Genomic DNA, 16,318 nt, shown 5'->3' with positions numbered 1-16,318 from the left:
AAAAGGTACCCTCAGTTCCTCAGTTTTGAAGTAGAAGCAACAGTCTGAGCCACAGGACAAGTTCCAGAAGGGCAGTGGTCTGGTTCCAGGGCATTGCTTCTTCATTTGAGGGAAGCCAGGTAAACTCTACAAAGCAGTTGATAGTATGGACCTTTGGCAGGCTCCTTCCCAGCTCTCAAACATGGGTAACATTTGATTGTTCTCTCAGTCTTCAAAGATCAATGCAAACCTTTATTTTCTATAAATAATTTAATAAATACTTTTGTTTTACAATGATACAACAAATAACAATTTCATAGCAAATGAGTCACAAAGAATTTAGGATCAGTATACTTTAATAAGGTATCAGTGTCAAAATACATTTCCTTATCAAGTTAAAGTTCCCATACAGTTATAATATTGTCAATAAGAATTCAGCAATATAGATTATGAAATAATTATGATAAAAAGTATGATTAATATTAAGACATAGAATATTTTTTCAGAGTGTTTTAGTAAACTGTTAAGGTATAACATTTTTAATGCTGAAACTACACAAATAAGGAACAGAAGAGCAGTATTCAAGTGTCTTTAATCCTTGAAGCCTTAAGTCTGTGCCACTGCAAATTTGTCAAATGTGGATGGCCAATTTTCATCAGAGGTTGATGCTTACAATAAATTTTTTCACACAGTAATTACTTCACTTTACGAGTAGATTATTTTTGGTAATAAACTCTTGAAAGATTGCCTACAATAGGAAGTATATTTTTTTTACATTATGTACCCATAACAAAAGGTCTTCAGCTTTTCTAAGTATGTGTGGTTAAGACTTGCTTAGCACAGCGAACTCTGAAGTGCTCTATGAACCCAAGGCTCTCTCTATGCAAGTGTCGGTGCATGAAATAAAGCAATTTTATACACCAGGCTTCAGCAGACTCAGAAGTCTCAAAAACATATTTTTGTTCTAAGTTTCTGGGCCAGATTTTTACCTTTTATACTTTGCCACTGTTTCATTTTCTTCAGTGAATCTACAGTGATTTATACCAGTGGAGGAAACAAGATAGATCTCAACACAGATCTAAGTTTTTATGTATTTTTAAGTCAGAACTGCTCACGTGCCTTTTATTGTATTATTTTTTGCTGTTTAGAGATGCTGTAATTTAAATTTTCAAAACCCTTTGAAAGCATTCAAAGCCCTATTTTTAAAATATGTGCATGACAATTAATGATAGTTGAAAAGGAGCTCTGAAAATGTCTGGGTGCCTTTTAATGACTTTCTAGCTACTGATAAATGTAAGGCAAGTAAAAATGAGGGACCTCCCTGCTGGATAGTCATCTCACTATGTAATCCCTAATTCTTTTTGTCTAATTACAACTGAGCCAACCTAATACTCTGGAAAATACTATTTTGAGATTTTTTTATTCAATATTGCAATTATATTGCTAGCTGGCATATAAAATGGAAAAGGGTAACATTAATCAGAGGTGTTAGTACTGGCCACTGCTCTGATTCCTGAAATATCAGCAACAGCATAACAAATGCTACAAGTTCCTAGCAGAAACAGCTCTTAAAATAGTTGTCATAGATATAGCAAAAGTACCAAGAGATGATTAACAACTGACCCAGAGAGAGATAATAATTAAAAAAAAATCTGTTTTGTGTAAAAAATAAATGCAACAACAAAGAACAAAACAAGAAACCTCAAAACAAACAAAAACACAGGCCTAAATCCTCCACTGGGACAAATCTGTAGGATTCCCTTGGCTGTAGAGCTAAGCCTGGTTAAGGCAGCTGAGAATGTGGCTTGCTTCTGAGGAAAAAAGCTTAAAACGTGCAACTTTCACAGATACCCACAAACATTGCATTTCACCATTCACATTTCTTTCAACAAAGTATATAAAAATGAAGGAAAGGGATGGGAGGCAGAAGGCTGGGATTTTTCCTTAGTATGCTTTTCCAAAAGTTATTAAAGTTATAATAAAATAAATGCTGGAAAACAGAAAGACTCGAAGGATTTTAATTTGGCAGATCAACAAAAAACTGTGGTTGGAGATCAAATTTGTTTCATTCATCTTTGGCAATAAAATATATCTTTGCAGTACTGCAGCCAAAGTATCACATGATGAGGCATTTATACCACAGCTTTTTATTAGCATGAAATTTGAAAAAAAAAATATTCAGACTATAAATTACAGGTAATGAGATAAGGGGAGGGTAATCAAACTCTCTAAACACCAGTTTAATTGCAATAGAGAAAATACAGTAGATGTATTTCTTTAATATGAATAATAAAGTGAGTAACTTCAAAAGGCCACTATTTGGTAATGTGGACAGGTTCAATATCTAACTAAAATCCTGTGAAAGTGTACTGGTATTAGAAATTGTCTACCTGCAGAAATATATTTGAACCAGAAGCTGTTTGAGCAGTGCGGCCGTGGCGCTGGCGGGCTCGCTCAGGTGGCCTGGTCCAGCGCCCGCAGCAGCTCGCTGCCCTGCAGCAGCGTGGAGCTGCCCAGCACCGGCACGTTCACCTCACAGTCGTATCTCGTCAGCTCAGGCAGCAGGTAGGGCTCAAAGGAGGGCCCCAGCAGGCGGCTGGTCAGACCTGGAACACAGCAGCGAAGGTGCTGAGACTAGAAAGGGCACTTGTTTCCTCCCACCTCTTCTGTTTACGGCAGTTTCATTCTGTTTTTACGTCAATACGCCTCAAACCACCGGCAGTTCCAGGTGTCAGAGCAAACCTGTGCTCTGCCCCTCCTTAAACTGCTGCAAGGGTGTCACACAAACAAGGGCAGTTTTTCACCTCCACCCCCAAACTGAGATTGTTCTGAGAAAAACTCCATTGGTGTAGATGAGAAAAGCTGTAGTAAAAGACATGGTTTCTGAATTGACGCCACTCCTCTCATGTATTAAAAGGGACAGACACATGTCCCCTTTTATTACTTATTTCAACATTTAGAAGGCACATGTTAAGAGTCCAACCTTCAAACCTCCATATCAATGCTGCAGCAAAGTTCTTTAGTACCATATAATAATCAATTCTATCACAAGACCCGAGTGTGGATGGAGGATGATGGGTCCTCCAAGGTCAAAAGGTATTAACTTTAACTGAAATGGAGGGTAAAAATATTTTTCTCATGTATTACAAATGTAAACATTACAGTTTCACACTAAACCACAAAACTGATTTTTTGTGCTGTATTTTGATTTTTATCATCCTTCTCCTCCACATTTTTGGTTTGTTTTTTTTTTCATGGAATCAGTATTGGAACAAAATACCAACATTTTCCAATCTCTGTGTTTGACAGCTCTTACCTGATGCTTTATGAGCTGGCTGGACACTGTAGTCCTGACAATGGGAACTGTAAAACAGAGGGGGAAACGCTCCTGCTTTCAAATTCTCACCCGGACTGTCACAGGGGAGTTGATGCTGCTGCTGCTGTTGCTGCAGTTGATTCATTGGTTGGCTCAGACCTCTCGAGTTACAGAAAAATTCATCTGTTATTTAAATAGTAGAGAAAAAGAAAAAGCTAAATGAAGCCAGTGCAATAATTATAGTAGATAATATTGATCCAAAGCAAAGTGAACATCAGTGTGGTGGTGTTACAGCATAGGCAAATCTGCATGTTATGACAAAGGAAATCTAGAAATAGCCCCAGCTCTAGCAGTAGTATTGCAGTCAAGATACGCTTGTGTAAGGAAACACAGTGTTGTAGAGAAGCAGTATCTGTTCTATCTCTCAGATGTGAGATATTCACATCTCAGATGAGGTGTGAGATATTCACACCTTGGATCAGCAGGAGGTAAACACAGCTCCATCAAGCTGTTTTCTGTTCCCTCCCAAGCAAGTGTGTGAACATCCGAGAAACCAACTAAACGGTACTTATCAAATGTACCTTTAAATTGTTCAGCTCTTAGCGATACAACTTGGTCTTTAATTTTAGCTTGGTGTAATATTTACAGAGTTTATTTACATTTCCTTTTGAAAGAGCTTTTTTCCCTATTCAACCTGTCTTAAAATGGTATTTCAATATGTAACATTGCAAAACCACTTTCTTTTGTCTTACCAGTAAGAACACTTGTGCTGAGAGACTTCTTTTCTGTAACCAAGGAACAGTTTTCCCCCTTGAGAAATTTCATTCTCTTCCACATTAAGTGAGATGGGTTAATGACAGATGGATCTCCCTAGAATGAGAAGGGAAGCAAAACAAACAATTACACTGATGACCATGATGAGTCCAAAGTTGTGAAGGGGATGCATTTCTTATGATTACCCCACTCAGTTGTTGCAAGGCTTGTTCTTCATAATCCAGTTGTCGCTTCAGTTTCAAACTGTTAGACAGAGCAAGTCTTGCTGGGTTTATATCTATGCCTCGTTGTCCAAAAGCATCCAGGGGCCTGTGGAGAGGACATCTTTGTGAGTGCACAGGAAGGCAAATCAAAATAATCTGGTTCACTTATACAGATTCTTCTTTCATTTAAAGACATCTAAAGTGTCTGAGACTTGCCAGTGGACAAATCTCAAACATCAAATGTTTTCATTTCCTGTTATTAGTCATCCTACCATCTTTAGAAACTTTTGACGTTTGGGATCAAAGACTTATGAAAGTTTAGCATAAACACCCTCTAGGGATCTCCAGGCAGACAAAAAATGCTGAGAAAAAGAAAGTAATGTAATTCTTAAGAGCTGGATTTGAGAGCCATGCATGTTCCCTTGTTTTACATACTAAGTATGAACACACAAGTTGTTGACTGGGGACAAACCCTTTCTTTCCAGATGCATATTCAGACACTGGTATTTCTGCCAACAAGAAATCCCAAAAAGCAAACTGCACAGCTTCGTGTTTAAAAATGACCATTGCTATTTTATGTACCTCCTGAACATGTCAGTATGAGCAACACTGAAAAGTCAAGAGCTACAGAGAAACTTCTAGCTATAAGGCAACTTCTAGGACTGTGCCCTCTGATCTACATTGCATCACATACTGTTCACATGTGTAAGAAAGCAAACAAAAAGGTTGTAGAAATAGAGCCTGCAATTTAAGTCTTGGCTGTAGTATTTACATATGCCAGCAATAATGTACTTTCATTCTTCTCTCTTCCCCATTTTCTGTTGTGCAGAAAATATATGCAAGGTAAGAAAGTATGTGTGTGTCCATCCCTGCTACTGCTGCACCAGTAAGTCTTTTTGGTACTGCTCTTAAATAAAGTCAAGCATGCTTTGCAAAATTACTGGTGTAATTTTAACTGGACCAGCAGGAAATTCATTTGCCTATCCTTACAGGCAATGAAAAATTAGCCCACTTCTGCTTCCTCCAGACTCACTGCCACTGGGAGAGCACCACATTAATTTCCCCAGAGCTGCAGTCTGATGCCTATCACAACAAATTGTTTCAGCTGAATTGAGAAAAATTAATTTTCAAGATTATGACCCTTCTCATTCCTCAAAATATTTTTTGGTAAATATACATAGTTTTACCACAGCAACACATACCTTTTTTTGTATATGGGCACTCTCTGAGAAGTTATTGGTGGGCCCGAGGGGGAACTTGATAGGGATCCTGAGTATTTATCCATGAGTCTCCATTTTGCTGGAACATATTCTAATGGGGGATCAGGTGGCCACTGGGTGTTTGATCTTCCTCCCATTGAAGACAGGGGAGTGCTGGCTTGGTCATGGTATGGTGGCAATGATGACCTATTCATATTGTTGAAGAACACCGATGACAGGGACCCATGACCAGAGTTAATTTTTTCATTTGATAGCTGTGGGCAATATTTCTCTGGGAGGAACTGATTCTGTGAAGTAGGAGCGAGGGGTTGGAAGATGGTACTCATGCTACTTAGATGCTGCTGGGTATTTTGTGCACTTTCACAGAGAGGACTTTCTTCTTGGCAGATGGGGCTGAGCTGGAAATCTTCTCCATCCATAGGAATGTAAGGAGCCAAGGTTTCAAGGTCCAGTTCATTAAAGTCAGTCTGTGGAAAGATGAAGTTCATAAAGAAACTATAAATTAGTAATAGTTGTGGCAGTTAGTGTGATATGGAATACTAACAGATGCAAAGTTGAAAAATCACTGTATGCCAAATTTACCTAATGAAACTGGCCAACTCCTCTTTAAAGATGTCTTATTTCTATGCTAGCATACATGTTCATTGTATTATCATCAGCAGCAAAATTAAGACAACAAACTGAAGGAAAAAACCTCTCAGAGGAGCAATATTTGTTAAAGCAGCTTGCATGCAGCCTCCAGATCCTCCTGTGATCTGAAGTAGATGCTGTTTCACTAAGCTTTGAATAACTTGTCTGCCAAGACTCTACAATATGTGGCATGTAGTTCAACCTCAGGCTTTTTCATGTTAAAATAAAAACCACAGCTTTCTCACAATTCAGCTACACTAAAAAAGGTGTCTAAAAATGCAAGGGTTGAAAAAATTTAGCCAGAAGGACATTATCACACTTAAATCTGTATTCTTTTCTCCCTAGGAGGACTAGTCACACCCACATTCACTTCTCTTGGCATTTGACCAGAGCCGAACAGAGAGGATAATCAATGTTGGCTCCCCAGTCAGCTCATAACACCCCTGCAGCACTTTTATAATACTTCTTTTTCCCACCAAAAGCAGCTGATGTGGTGGGACACACCTGAGCAAGCAGATACTGAATCTGACAATACTGAAGTTTGCACATGTAAAGTCTTGCAGTGAGTTTCATCCTACTCCACACTTCTATCTGTCTGCTCTTTCTCTTGCTTTCATTTCTACGTCCAGACTTAGACAAAATTTCTTCAGAACATGGATTACAGCCTACCTAAGCCTGCAAGTTGTTTTAGCAAATTGAAGTACCTAATTTGGGCAGCAGCATCCCAAACTTTCTGTAGGATTAATAAATAGAGATGAGTGTGAGGTCTGTGCTACCAATCAGTGGTGCCTGTTCCTTTCTCTCAACTATAAAGCAGAAGCTCTTCACAAAGCATTTCAATGAAGTATTTAAAGTTCAGCAAGCTGAATCAGGCCCACACCTTTTATTCACTAGCTCACTTGCTGTAATGTTGTAATAGTGGGTTTATTTATTTATAGGGAAAATTTCTACACTTACATCATTATTAGAATGCAGGAGATGGAGACTGTGTGTTACTTTATGTGTAAGTAATTTTCTGGTCTCTCTGAAAACCTCCAAGAGGCAAAAGAGGAAGCATATATCTAAAATGAGTTTTCATTATTGTAGTTAAAGGAGATGTGTGCTATGAGGGGACCCCTGTCTCCTTTGGGTGTTTTTCAAGAATTAGTTTATTTATATTTTGTCCTAGAAAGGATGTTTGCTCATAGTCATTTGGCTGCATTTAAAAACGAATTGCTGCTTCTTATATTCCTTATCCTATCTACAGAAGCCTCCACATTTTGCAATCTCTGGTGATTAGCAGTGCCACCACAGTGACACTCCAAACCTCATGTTTCAGAGTGTTAGGGACAGAGATTGACATGGCAGCTTTTGGAAGTGCACTGTTTTGTTAATGTGCATCAAAGATTTGGTGTGCATGTGCAAATGCAGTTTAAATGCTGTATCCCAATATCTGCATGCACAACACAAGTAGCAGCTGCACTGTCTACTTCTAGTAGGAGACTGATCTTGGTGGCTTTTAGAAGAGAGAGTTCATTACCTGGGAGGTGCACTGACTTTTTGATTCTGTGTCCATGGCAAAAAGCTTTTCAATCACCTCGATCTTAAGATCTTCATCCACAGAACAGTAATAATCTCCTGGGCTGCTGGGCTGCATGGAAATAATAATTTGTTCTAAGCAGGAAGACAACCACAATGCTGGCTTAGCATCATGTCATTTATGCCATGCTGTTATTCAGTAACAGATCTTTCCTATGAAAAGTGAATGGGCAGATGGTGTATTTAGTGGGCTCAGAACCCAAAACTGTCCACTTCTATCAGAAGCTTTTCTGACACAAGAGTGTCAGTGCAAAACATAGGCACCCATTACAGGAATATAGCGATCATCCTATTTTAAATGTTTTTTGGCAGCTCAGACCAGCAACAAGAAATTAAATACTTTTATCAAGAAAGAAGATGCTTAGCAATACCTCTGTGATTTTCTTAAGACTGGCTGCCCTCTGGTAAGAGTGGCTCCAGCTCCTGGGGGCAGTGCCACAGAAGCAGATTCATTTCTTCAGTGGGAAACTCCAAGGAGCTGCTCTCAAAAGCCTGACTTGGGTAAGCTTCCTAAAAGCTACAGCTTCTACTTAACAGAAGGAGGCTGGCTCTGGGGCAATGATCCCAGTGGCCACACAATTGTATATTGGTTTTTTATATAAGGCTAACTCCATGAAAGGTGGTAGCATGTTCTCCTACTAGTTGTTTTATATGGTACAGTAATTACTAGAGGGACAGCTGGGCGACAATGAGGACTGCAGTGTGAAGCCAGGATATTGTTCCCATTTCATAGTTTTGCTATTAATTCTTAAGGCATGATGCAGTATAGGAAGAATAGAGATACTCTGGGCCTTGCTAATAAGAAGTGAGGCAGGACTGCCAACACAAAAATGTTGTCTATATATATTGATGGGATTTGGATACAAAACATATAATGCTTTTAATGTTTTTTAAGCTCTTCTTACCGTGGAACAGCTACTGTTGCTGCTTGCACTTGGAGTACTGCTGCCAGGTGCAATCTGAGGCATTGTAAAGGATGGTATCGTCAGTGTTTCACCTTGAGCAGGGTGGCTTTTCACTTCCACTGGCCACGTTTTGTTTGGTGTCAAAACAGCATTGGTGAAGGCAGGGGCTTCCTCAAACTTCTGTGTTCCTGGATGGGGTTTTAACAATATTAATAAGTACTTTTAGCTGGTGCAGTGTTATGATGTAACTGCAGCTATTCATTAAAGTAAACACTGCTCCTAGTTGCCATGACAATAAGTTGGCATAGACTTAATGCACGTTATTTAGTCAGCAAGAAAGCAAGACTCCTGCTCTCATTCACAGAAATTTTCCACTGGTGTGAGCATGTGGGCTCTTTTAGCCATTACTCACAATTTGTACACACAGCAAACAGACTTTGTCTATTAAGTTTCTAAATGCAGGCTCACATGTGGCTCTTTGTTGGACAAAAATAATTTATACAAATACTAACCAAAATCCAGGGAAATAATGGCATCACCAGGTGTTGGTGCCAGCTGAGCAAGTTCCTCTGGTTCTTCCTTCAGCTTAGTAAACAAGAAGTCACTCTTCTCTGTCGCAGGGATGCCGCTGTCATAGGCAGTGTTCATTGTCAACAGGTGAGGCTTGAAGAGTGATTCTGTTTGGTCCATGGAGAACACAACATCGTTCTTCTCAATTTCACTAAGGAGAGAACAGCTTTCAGGCATTTTGTACCATAAAGATGGAAGATGTGGATAAAGTAGGCAGCACAAGCTGGGGCTATAGGAGCACTTTGGCCGCTCAGTTGCGTGCCAGGCTCTCGACAGGCGAGGCACAGTTCCAGCGTTGCTGAGCACCACCATTTCGGATAACGCAGAGAGTGTGGTCAGGACTTCTGTGGGAATACTCAGGGCTTTGTTGCTCTGCTTTTTAAAGGGATGTAGTTGAGGCTGTAATGACCCAGACTATCACTCAAATAAGTATTTCCTATTTTGGCCCCAACTAGGAGCAAAAAATCTTGAGTTTTGCCAAATGAAGGCAAAACTTCTGATTGGTCCTGATTTTTAAGGCTGTAAACAGCTTCTCCTAGCAACATACGATAGAGTTACTACTTAGTTTTATCTCTTGGTCACAGCATTAGAAAAACAAAACACATGAGCAGTTGTGTTGCACAATAAAATCTTCAGTGCAGACCGTACACTCTGCTGTACGAGCACAGCAGCCACTCTGCAAAGCAGAAAAGCGGTGGTGTATTTCAACAGCGTGTATGGGAACAGGCACGCCACATTTTTCATCGATGTCTAACATCAGTAAACAAGACTGAACAAACATGACTAAACTGATTTTGGAACAACAACGTTGAATAAATAGACCCTTGAAAAGTTCCTCCAAACATTGCGTTTCTGCAGCACGTGAATGCACACGTGTGTGCCCTGAACCCACCTGAGCACGTAGTTGACGCAGACGATGCACTGGGGCTGCAGGTTTCGGGTATTGTAAATCACCGTTCCCTGGGTCTCCAGCCATACGTATCCCCCGTGCTTGGCCAGCATACGGTACTGGCCCGTCACTACTTGACCTTTTGTACACACTGAGAAAAGGGGGCAGAGATAGAAATAATGCATCAGGACAGGAATACACAACGTGTAACACTTGTTTTAAATACGCCCACTTCTGAGCTTTCATTACGCAGATGTGCACCGAAGCATTTACGGACAAGGGATGTGCTTAACTTTGGGAAAATTCATCCATTTGAAACATGAAGGGGGCTGTTCATTTGAGGCTTCTGCTGAAGATTGAAAATTTGAATTCTGGCATTTGAGTTTTGAGATGGTCTGAATTTTCAGATCAGAATGTGGAATGAAACAAAATTAATATAATATCTCAACTCCCAAAATAATGCCTGCTGACTGCATGTTTCTTGATTTCCCATTGTAGGAGTGTCTTGGTAATTGATCTGTAGAAAAGTGAATTTGTTGAGGGAACTACAGTTTCCTTATTTAGCTAATCAATAAATACAAAAATCAAGTGGTTTAAAAGCTATATTAAGATTTTTTAAAAAATTAAGACCTTATGGTAGTATATCTTACTATCAGTCTTAAAAAGGTATCCAAAGAATAAGAATAAATAAGAATAGTAAAGAGAACTGCTTTGTCTAGAGAAAAGAAAAAGCTGAACTACAGTACTTTTCCCTCTGGTTGAACTGTGCTGTTCCAAGCAAGTGCTTGGAATTAGCAGCCTAGAAGAAACCAAGATCCACATGACCAAATCAAGTAATGCTCTTTTAACTCTGTTTTTTTGAACTCTCCTGGGTTTCTCAAACTATAAACTGACAATAGTACAACTTGGGTTTAAAGCTTCTAAATGTTTGAAGGGTGAAATCTGTCGCCCTGCTATCCCCCAATATTTTGCAATATTTGCAGATAACAAGTTTTCAGTGCAGAGATTTGGACTTCTGAGATGTAAGGTTTTATGATGTCCTGCCTGTTGTAATTCAAAGCTGTCAGTGAAGGGAAAATGTCAATCAATGGCAAAAAAATCTGGGCTGGAGTAGACAAGCAGTACTTGCACTAATAAAACCTTGTACTTGTAAGCAGACATACTCACACTGAGTAGCAGCAGAAGTGGGAACTGGCTGAACAAAACCTTTGACCACACATTGGCAACCTTTCCTTTTAAACAGCTTTTACATCCAAAAGAACTATGCCATCAAACTAATGCCCTAGAAATAATGCAATTTGACTCAGGAGGACTGGAAAATTGATACTGTGGTCTTTTTACAGAAAAATTCCTAGTGAGAGTGGCCATTAAAAGAAGCTAGCTATTGTCAGCCTCTCCTACACTGCCACCATACAAATGTACAACTCCAGGCCTGTGAAATACAACAACTGTTTTGCAGATAATTGTTGCTGTGTTTATCCTTCTGTTTCTGAAGTTTGTTTGTTTTCTTCCTAGGAGTATTTAATCATCCTTCATTTAATTTATTTAGACAAAGTAGAACATTACTTTTATTGATTAAATACTTCTGGTGGAACAAAATCAAAAGGCTTTCATTTCAAAGTGTTTTAGTGACTGGACTGTTCTGCTCTGCTTGTGAAACATAATTACACTGTTTCCTAATCATCAGCTCATCAATAAGAGTCACAGTGTAGGCGCCTGTTACATTACAAAGAAGCTTTTTACTGCTTTAATCTTTTTTATTATTATTATTCAAAGCATGTCATGTTCTGATATAATAAAGTACAGCAGAATCCCTCCAGGGGGTAATCTCATAAATTACTAATACACTTGTAACTGCTGACTTTGTTATCAATGCTACATTTAAGGTTCTGCCTTCAGAGTGAACTTCTCACTTCTCTATTTTTTTTACTTTTTAAAAAGTATACGTTACCTGTATATATACATTACAGAACTAGTTACATGTCAATGAAATAGTCTCCAATTATATTCCTTATCTTTGTGTGGAGAGAGTGGGGGAAGGCAAGGACAAATTTAATAGAACACAAAACCATGATTCTCTTGCAAGGCTTGCTGAACTTCTGCTAACTGGTGGGCACTGTCAGAATTGATGACTGCATAATTGCAAGGAGATATACTCTACACATAGCAGACTTCTAATAAAAGTTATTGTTTAATAAATACAAGTCTGCTGAACATGAATTTTGAGGTGGCTATTTCCAGGTACAAAAGAATGTGGCCAGGGAAAATTAGTAAGTTCTGTATAGCCACATGCTTGGAAGAGCAAGCTGTATAAGCTCTATACCTGCTTGGTTACCCTGCATTACACAGCATCTCAATGGCACACATAATGGAACCCAGGCATTTCCTATTTGAAGGGTTTATGTGCGTTTTGTCAAGTCACAGCTTGCTGTCACTTTGTCTTTGTGGTTGTTCTCTGACTTGATGGTCCCCGAAGATGTGGGAACTATTTATCTTAGAAAAACTAAAGGGGTCAGATTTGCTGGTGATTTAAACTCATGATTCTGTTGTGGGAAATCACATTTATCACAGCAATAGACTTTGGTCCAACAGCAAAAAGATAATCCATGCTGATCCTGTGCTATCATAAATCCTATAGAACAATTTGATCCTAAACACTTATAACCTGTGCAGTGCCTTGAGGACTTTTGCTGGTCTAACACCACCTCTCCAAGAATTCCTCTTGCCCTCATTCTGCTTCTTGATCAGACCTTGTACCCTGCAGCAGGTTTGTAGGACATGGCCATTTTCAGCAGGCACAAATGGCATCTGGACACACACTCTGCACTATGTGAGGGTAACTGAATTGCTGGAGTGAGAAGCAACATCTGTTAATGCCTGGTCACAGTGGGTACTAGAAACTCTCCAGAAATCTTTACATGGACAAGTAACTCAGTGCTCCCATTTCATTAACTGGATGGGTTTGCTCACCCTCCCTTTCCCACTACCAAATGGATTGCCAGCTCCCATTTTATTCCCTCCCAGCAGTGTCCCATTCTTAGAAATCCAGCTCAATGATTCAAAAGCACCAGTGTAGCACACCCCCATTTCACAGGATGAATTTCAATAGCCCAGCACAGGATATGGATATTAACATCCTATCTATAATTTATTAATATTTTTATTTGTAAAAACACTAACATATTACCTAAGAAACAATTAAAAAAATTACATGCCCAGATAACTCTCACTGAGTATGGGCTGATCTATTTTTTTCTTTTAAGCAGCTTTGGAAACAGGATGATTCATATCAGCACTGGTTTACAGCACACAACTTTCATCACTGCCAAACAGTTTTTCAAGAAACATTTCAGCTTAAAGCTGTCCTGAATCTTTGCCATTGGAGTTAACCCCTTAAGGTCAGACAACTATTCTTTGCTGCAATTTTTTTTCTGGGAAGTACAGAAATACTTTCTGTAAGTCTGTTTGGTGGCCAATTCCCCATAGACGTGACCTAAGTCATGGGCTGTTTCCTGAGGACAGAGGCCTTCATCACAGCAACTCCAAGGTGTGTGGGGTTTGTTTTTTGATCTTCCAGTCTAGCTGCTTTGCTTTGTTTCTGCAGAGGTTTTAGTGATGAGCTGCTTAGAACTCTCCAATAAACTGGTTTGGGGGCCATAACAGCCAAGGGTGGGAAATGTCATTTGTTCATTAATGCAATACCTTGTCTCCAGCCAAAGCACTAACTCTTAAGGACAGAGACTGAAGATTTAAATCCAATTATCTTAAGACAGTTGATGTGAAAGAGATGGAAATTGTGTGGCCTGCTGCTGAAGGGAGGGATCTTGGATCTGATTTCTGCTCCCAGAATAATTCAGATACTTTACTTGAAGAATAGCTAAAACTGGCAGTTCCCATAGGCGTAACAAGAAGCATCTGTTTCTGGCAGTAGGAATTATTTGTATAATAAATATCTCTTTAAGAAATCTTCTTGCACATCTACTCTGGATGGAGAAGATAGTTGTTGTTTGGTAGCAAAAGAGAGACATTCAAAAAACCACTGCAATAAGCTCTTCCTATTTCCCTTTTGCTCTGTCTGCTGTGTCCAAGAGCACATGAGAAAGATAATCATAGGATCTTTAAGGAACCTTAGAGATCATCTAGTTCCAGCCCTGCCATGGGCAGGGACACCTTCACTAGACCAGGTTGCTCTGAGCCCCATCCAACCTGGCCTCGAGCTCTTCCAGGGATGGGGCAGCCACAGCCTCTCTGGGCAACCTGTTCTGGTGCCTCATCACCTTGATACTAAAGACTTTATTGCTAATATCTCATGTAAACCCACTCTCTGTTGGTTTGGAGTCATTCCACCTTTCCTGTCATGACATGCTCTTGTAAACAGTCCCTCTCCATTTTTCCTGTAGGCTCCCTCCAGGTACTGGAAGGGCACATTTGGGTCAACCCAACCAATACCTTCTCTTTTCTTTTTGAACAATCCCAATTTTCTTGGCCTTCTCACCAGGCTAGAATTGCCTAACTCAGCTTTTCAGCTGAACCTTGCACTGTACCTTAGAGAGACAGTGATTCTTCCCTCTAACATCCAAATTTAGTTTTAATTATGGCAGAACCCAGACCCTCTGGAAGGACCAGCAGCAGATTTCAGCTAGACAAGCGCAGTTACCTGGTGTAAATACTGCTCTTGGAGAGTATCTGCACACAAGATGCACTTGTATTTTCAACTATGTATTGAGAGATCCATAATTTATGCCTGACATGCAAACAACAAAGAAAAATAAGAAAGTGACTTACAGTTCTGATGGCTCTTGGTCATACTTTCCGAGTCCAAGGCATGGTAGAACTCATACGCTGAACGACCCAACAGCTCCTCTGGATGATATCCAATCAACTCTGTTATTCTTGTTCAAGAAAAAAAAGCAAATATTTAAAATTCAGATCACTGTAGTCTTGTGCTCACATGTGCAGGGCAGTATCAGCTCAAGTCTTCAAACTAACAGAATTAAAAAAGCAAAATGAGAAATTCTAAGCTTCCAAACACATGAGGAGCTATAGAGGACTTCTGATCACATTCTGAAATATCTCCATGTTCAGAATAAACTGCCTTGTCCTACTACTGGAACAAAAATTCCTAAGGATGTCAGTGTGTGCACTGCAAATTCTCCTATGCCTATTGCATGCTATCTCTAATAGAAGGTATCAACTTTAGTTACTGACAAAGTTTTCAAGCTGCCCACTTACATGCAGAAACTCCCAACAACCACCACTGAAAATCAAATACATGTGAGGGGGGTAGTGGTTGGTGCCACCAGGTTTAAAAGTATGTGTACACTTTAAAAAAATACACAAAAAGGTTTGGGCACTGCTTTTAACAAATAAAAAGGCCAGGTGAGAAATTATGGGCAGTTAAAAGGAAAAAAAAAAAAAGTTCATCTATTTAGTCTTTTCTCAATCATTTGAAAACTCTGACATATGGATTAGGTTACTTGGGTGACTAAGTAACCACAAACTAAGTAGGATTTTACACAAAGAAAGCTATGATCTCAAAAACTAGAGCTTTTTTTCAGAATCTTTTTGAGGCAAGGCTGGATTTTTTACAAGTTCCTGAATCAATGAAAATAGGTCATCAAATTGTGCAGATGATTTTCTCTAATGAGGAGGTGGAAGAAAAATGGTTTATTTCAACTGGAAATACCATCACACACAGCTTTACAGGAAACACGGTAAGTTAAAAATAAAGTACATAAAATAATTCAAAAGCAAAGATTATCTTCTGGTTTACAAGACATTGACAGTCTTGGCTGCATCTTCCTACCTCTGAAGTTCTTATAATAACCTGTAATACAGAGAACAGCAGCACACAAACTAATTGTGACACTTTCATAAACCTTTAAAATCCGGGAGGTTTGCAAGGAATGGTCACATCCTGGAGCACCTCACAGCTGTCAGTGGCAGAGCCCAGGTTTTATGCCACTTTCTCAGAATGGCTTTATGTGCCACCACCACATTTGATTTGTGCTGTTGCTACTTTTAAGAGACATCCTCAGGTTTGTGTACTCCCTGGAAGGACAGCTTTGGCCCAGTCCTCTAGACACAAGCATGTCTTTACAAGACAGACATGTAAGTACTGTAAAACAAACAGAGCAAGAGCATGGCATTCATCTCCTGGATCCCCCTGCAGCAAGGAATGCACATAAGATGGGACTATTTTGTGTATGGCTTGAACGCCAAGGTATTGAGTCAGCTTTTCCCTGCCTCCACCT

At 39.5% G+C, this 16,318-nt stretch overlaps 1 protein-coding gene across 2 annotated transcripts in view; it reads right to left on the bottom strand.

Moving 5' to 3' along the window:
• Positions 1-230: 230 nt before the first annotated feature.
• The window catches only part of EPAS1 (endothelial PAS domain protein 1), a 77,310-nt gene continuing 61,222 nt past the window's right edge, over positions 231-16,318 (bottom strand). Inside the window, exons 7-16 of one of the 2 annotated variants that reach the window (XM_059468004.1) lie at positions 14,850-14,956; positions 10,068-10,215; positions 9,118-9,326; positions 8,606-8,793; positions 7,642-7,752; positions 5,475-5,959; positions 4,255-4,378; positions 4,048-4,165; positions 3,296-3,478; positions 231-2,585 (exon numbers count right to left, since the gene is read on the bottom strand). In XM_059468004.1, coding sequence (XP_059323987.1) covers positions 2,434-2,585; positions 3,296-3,478; positions 4,048-4,165; positions 4,255-4,378; positions 5,475-5,959; positions 7,642-7,752; positions 8,606-8,793; positions 9,118-9,326; positions 10,068-10,215; positions 14,850-14,956 — 1,825 coding nt within the window. In that variant the 3' untranslated portion in view covers positions 231-2,433. The remainder of the gene's footprint in view (positions 2,586-3,295; positions 3,479-4,047; positions 4,166-4,254; positions 4,379-5,474; positions 5,960-7,641; positions 7,753-8,605; positions 8,794-9,117; positions 9,327-10,067; positions 10,216-14,849; positions 14,957-16,318) is intronic. The other variant, XM_059468003.1, reaches the window with a different exon arrangement.

Source organism: Ammospiza nelsoni, chromosome 3 (assembly GCF_027579445.1).
Source record: "Ammospiza nelsoni isolate bAmmNel1 chromosome 3, bAmmNel1.pri, whole genome shotgun sequence".
Taxonomy (NCBI): domain Eukaryota; kingdom Metazoa; phylum Chordata; class Aves; order Passeriformes; family Passerellidae; genus Ammospiza; species Ammospiza nelsoni.
This window is presented reverse-complemented; position numbering and strand designations above follow the sequence as displayed.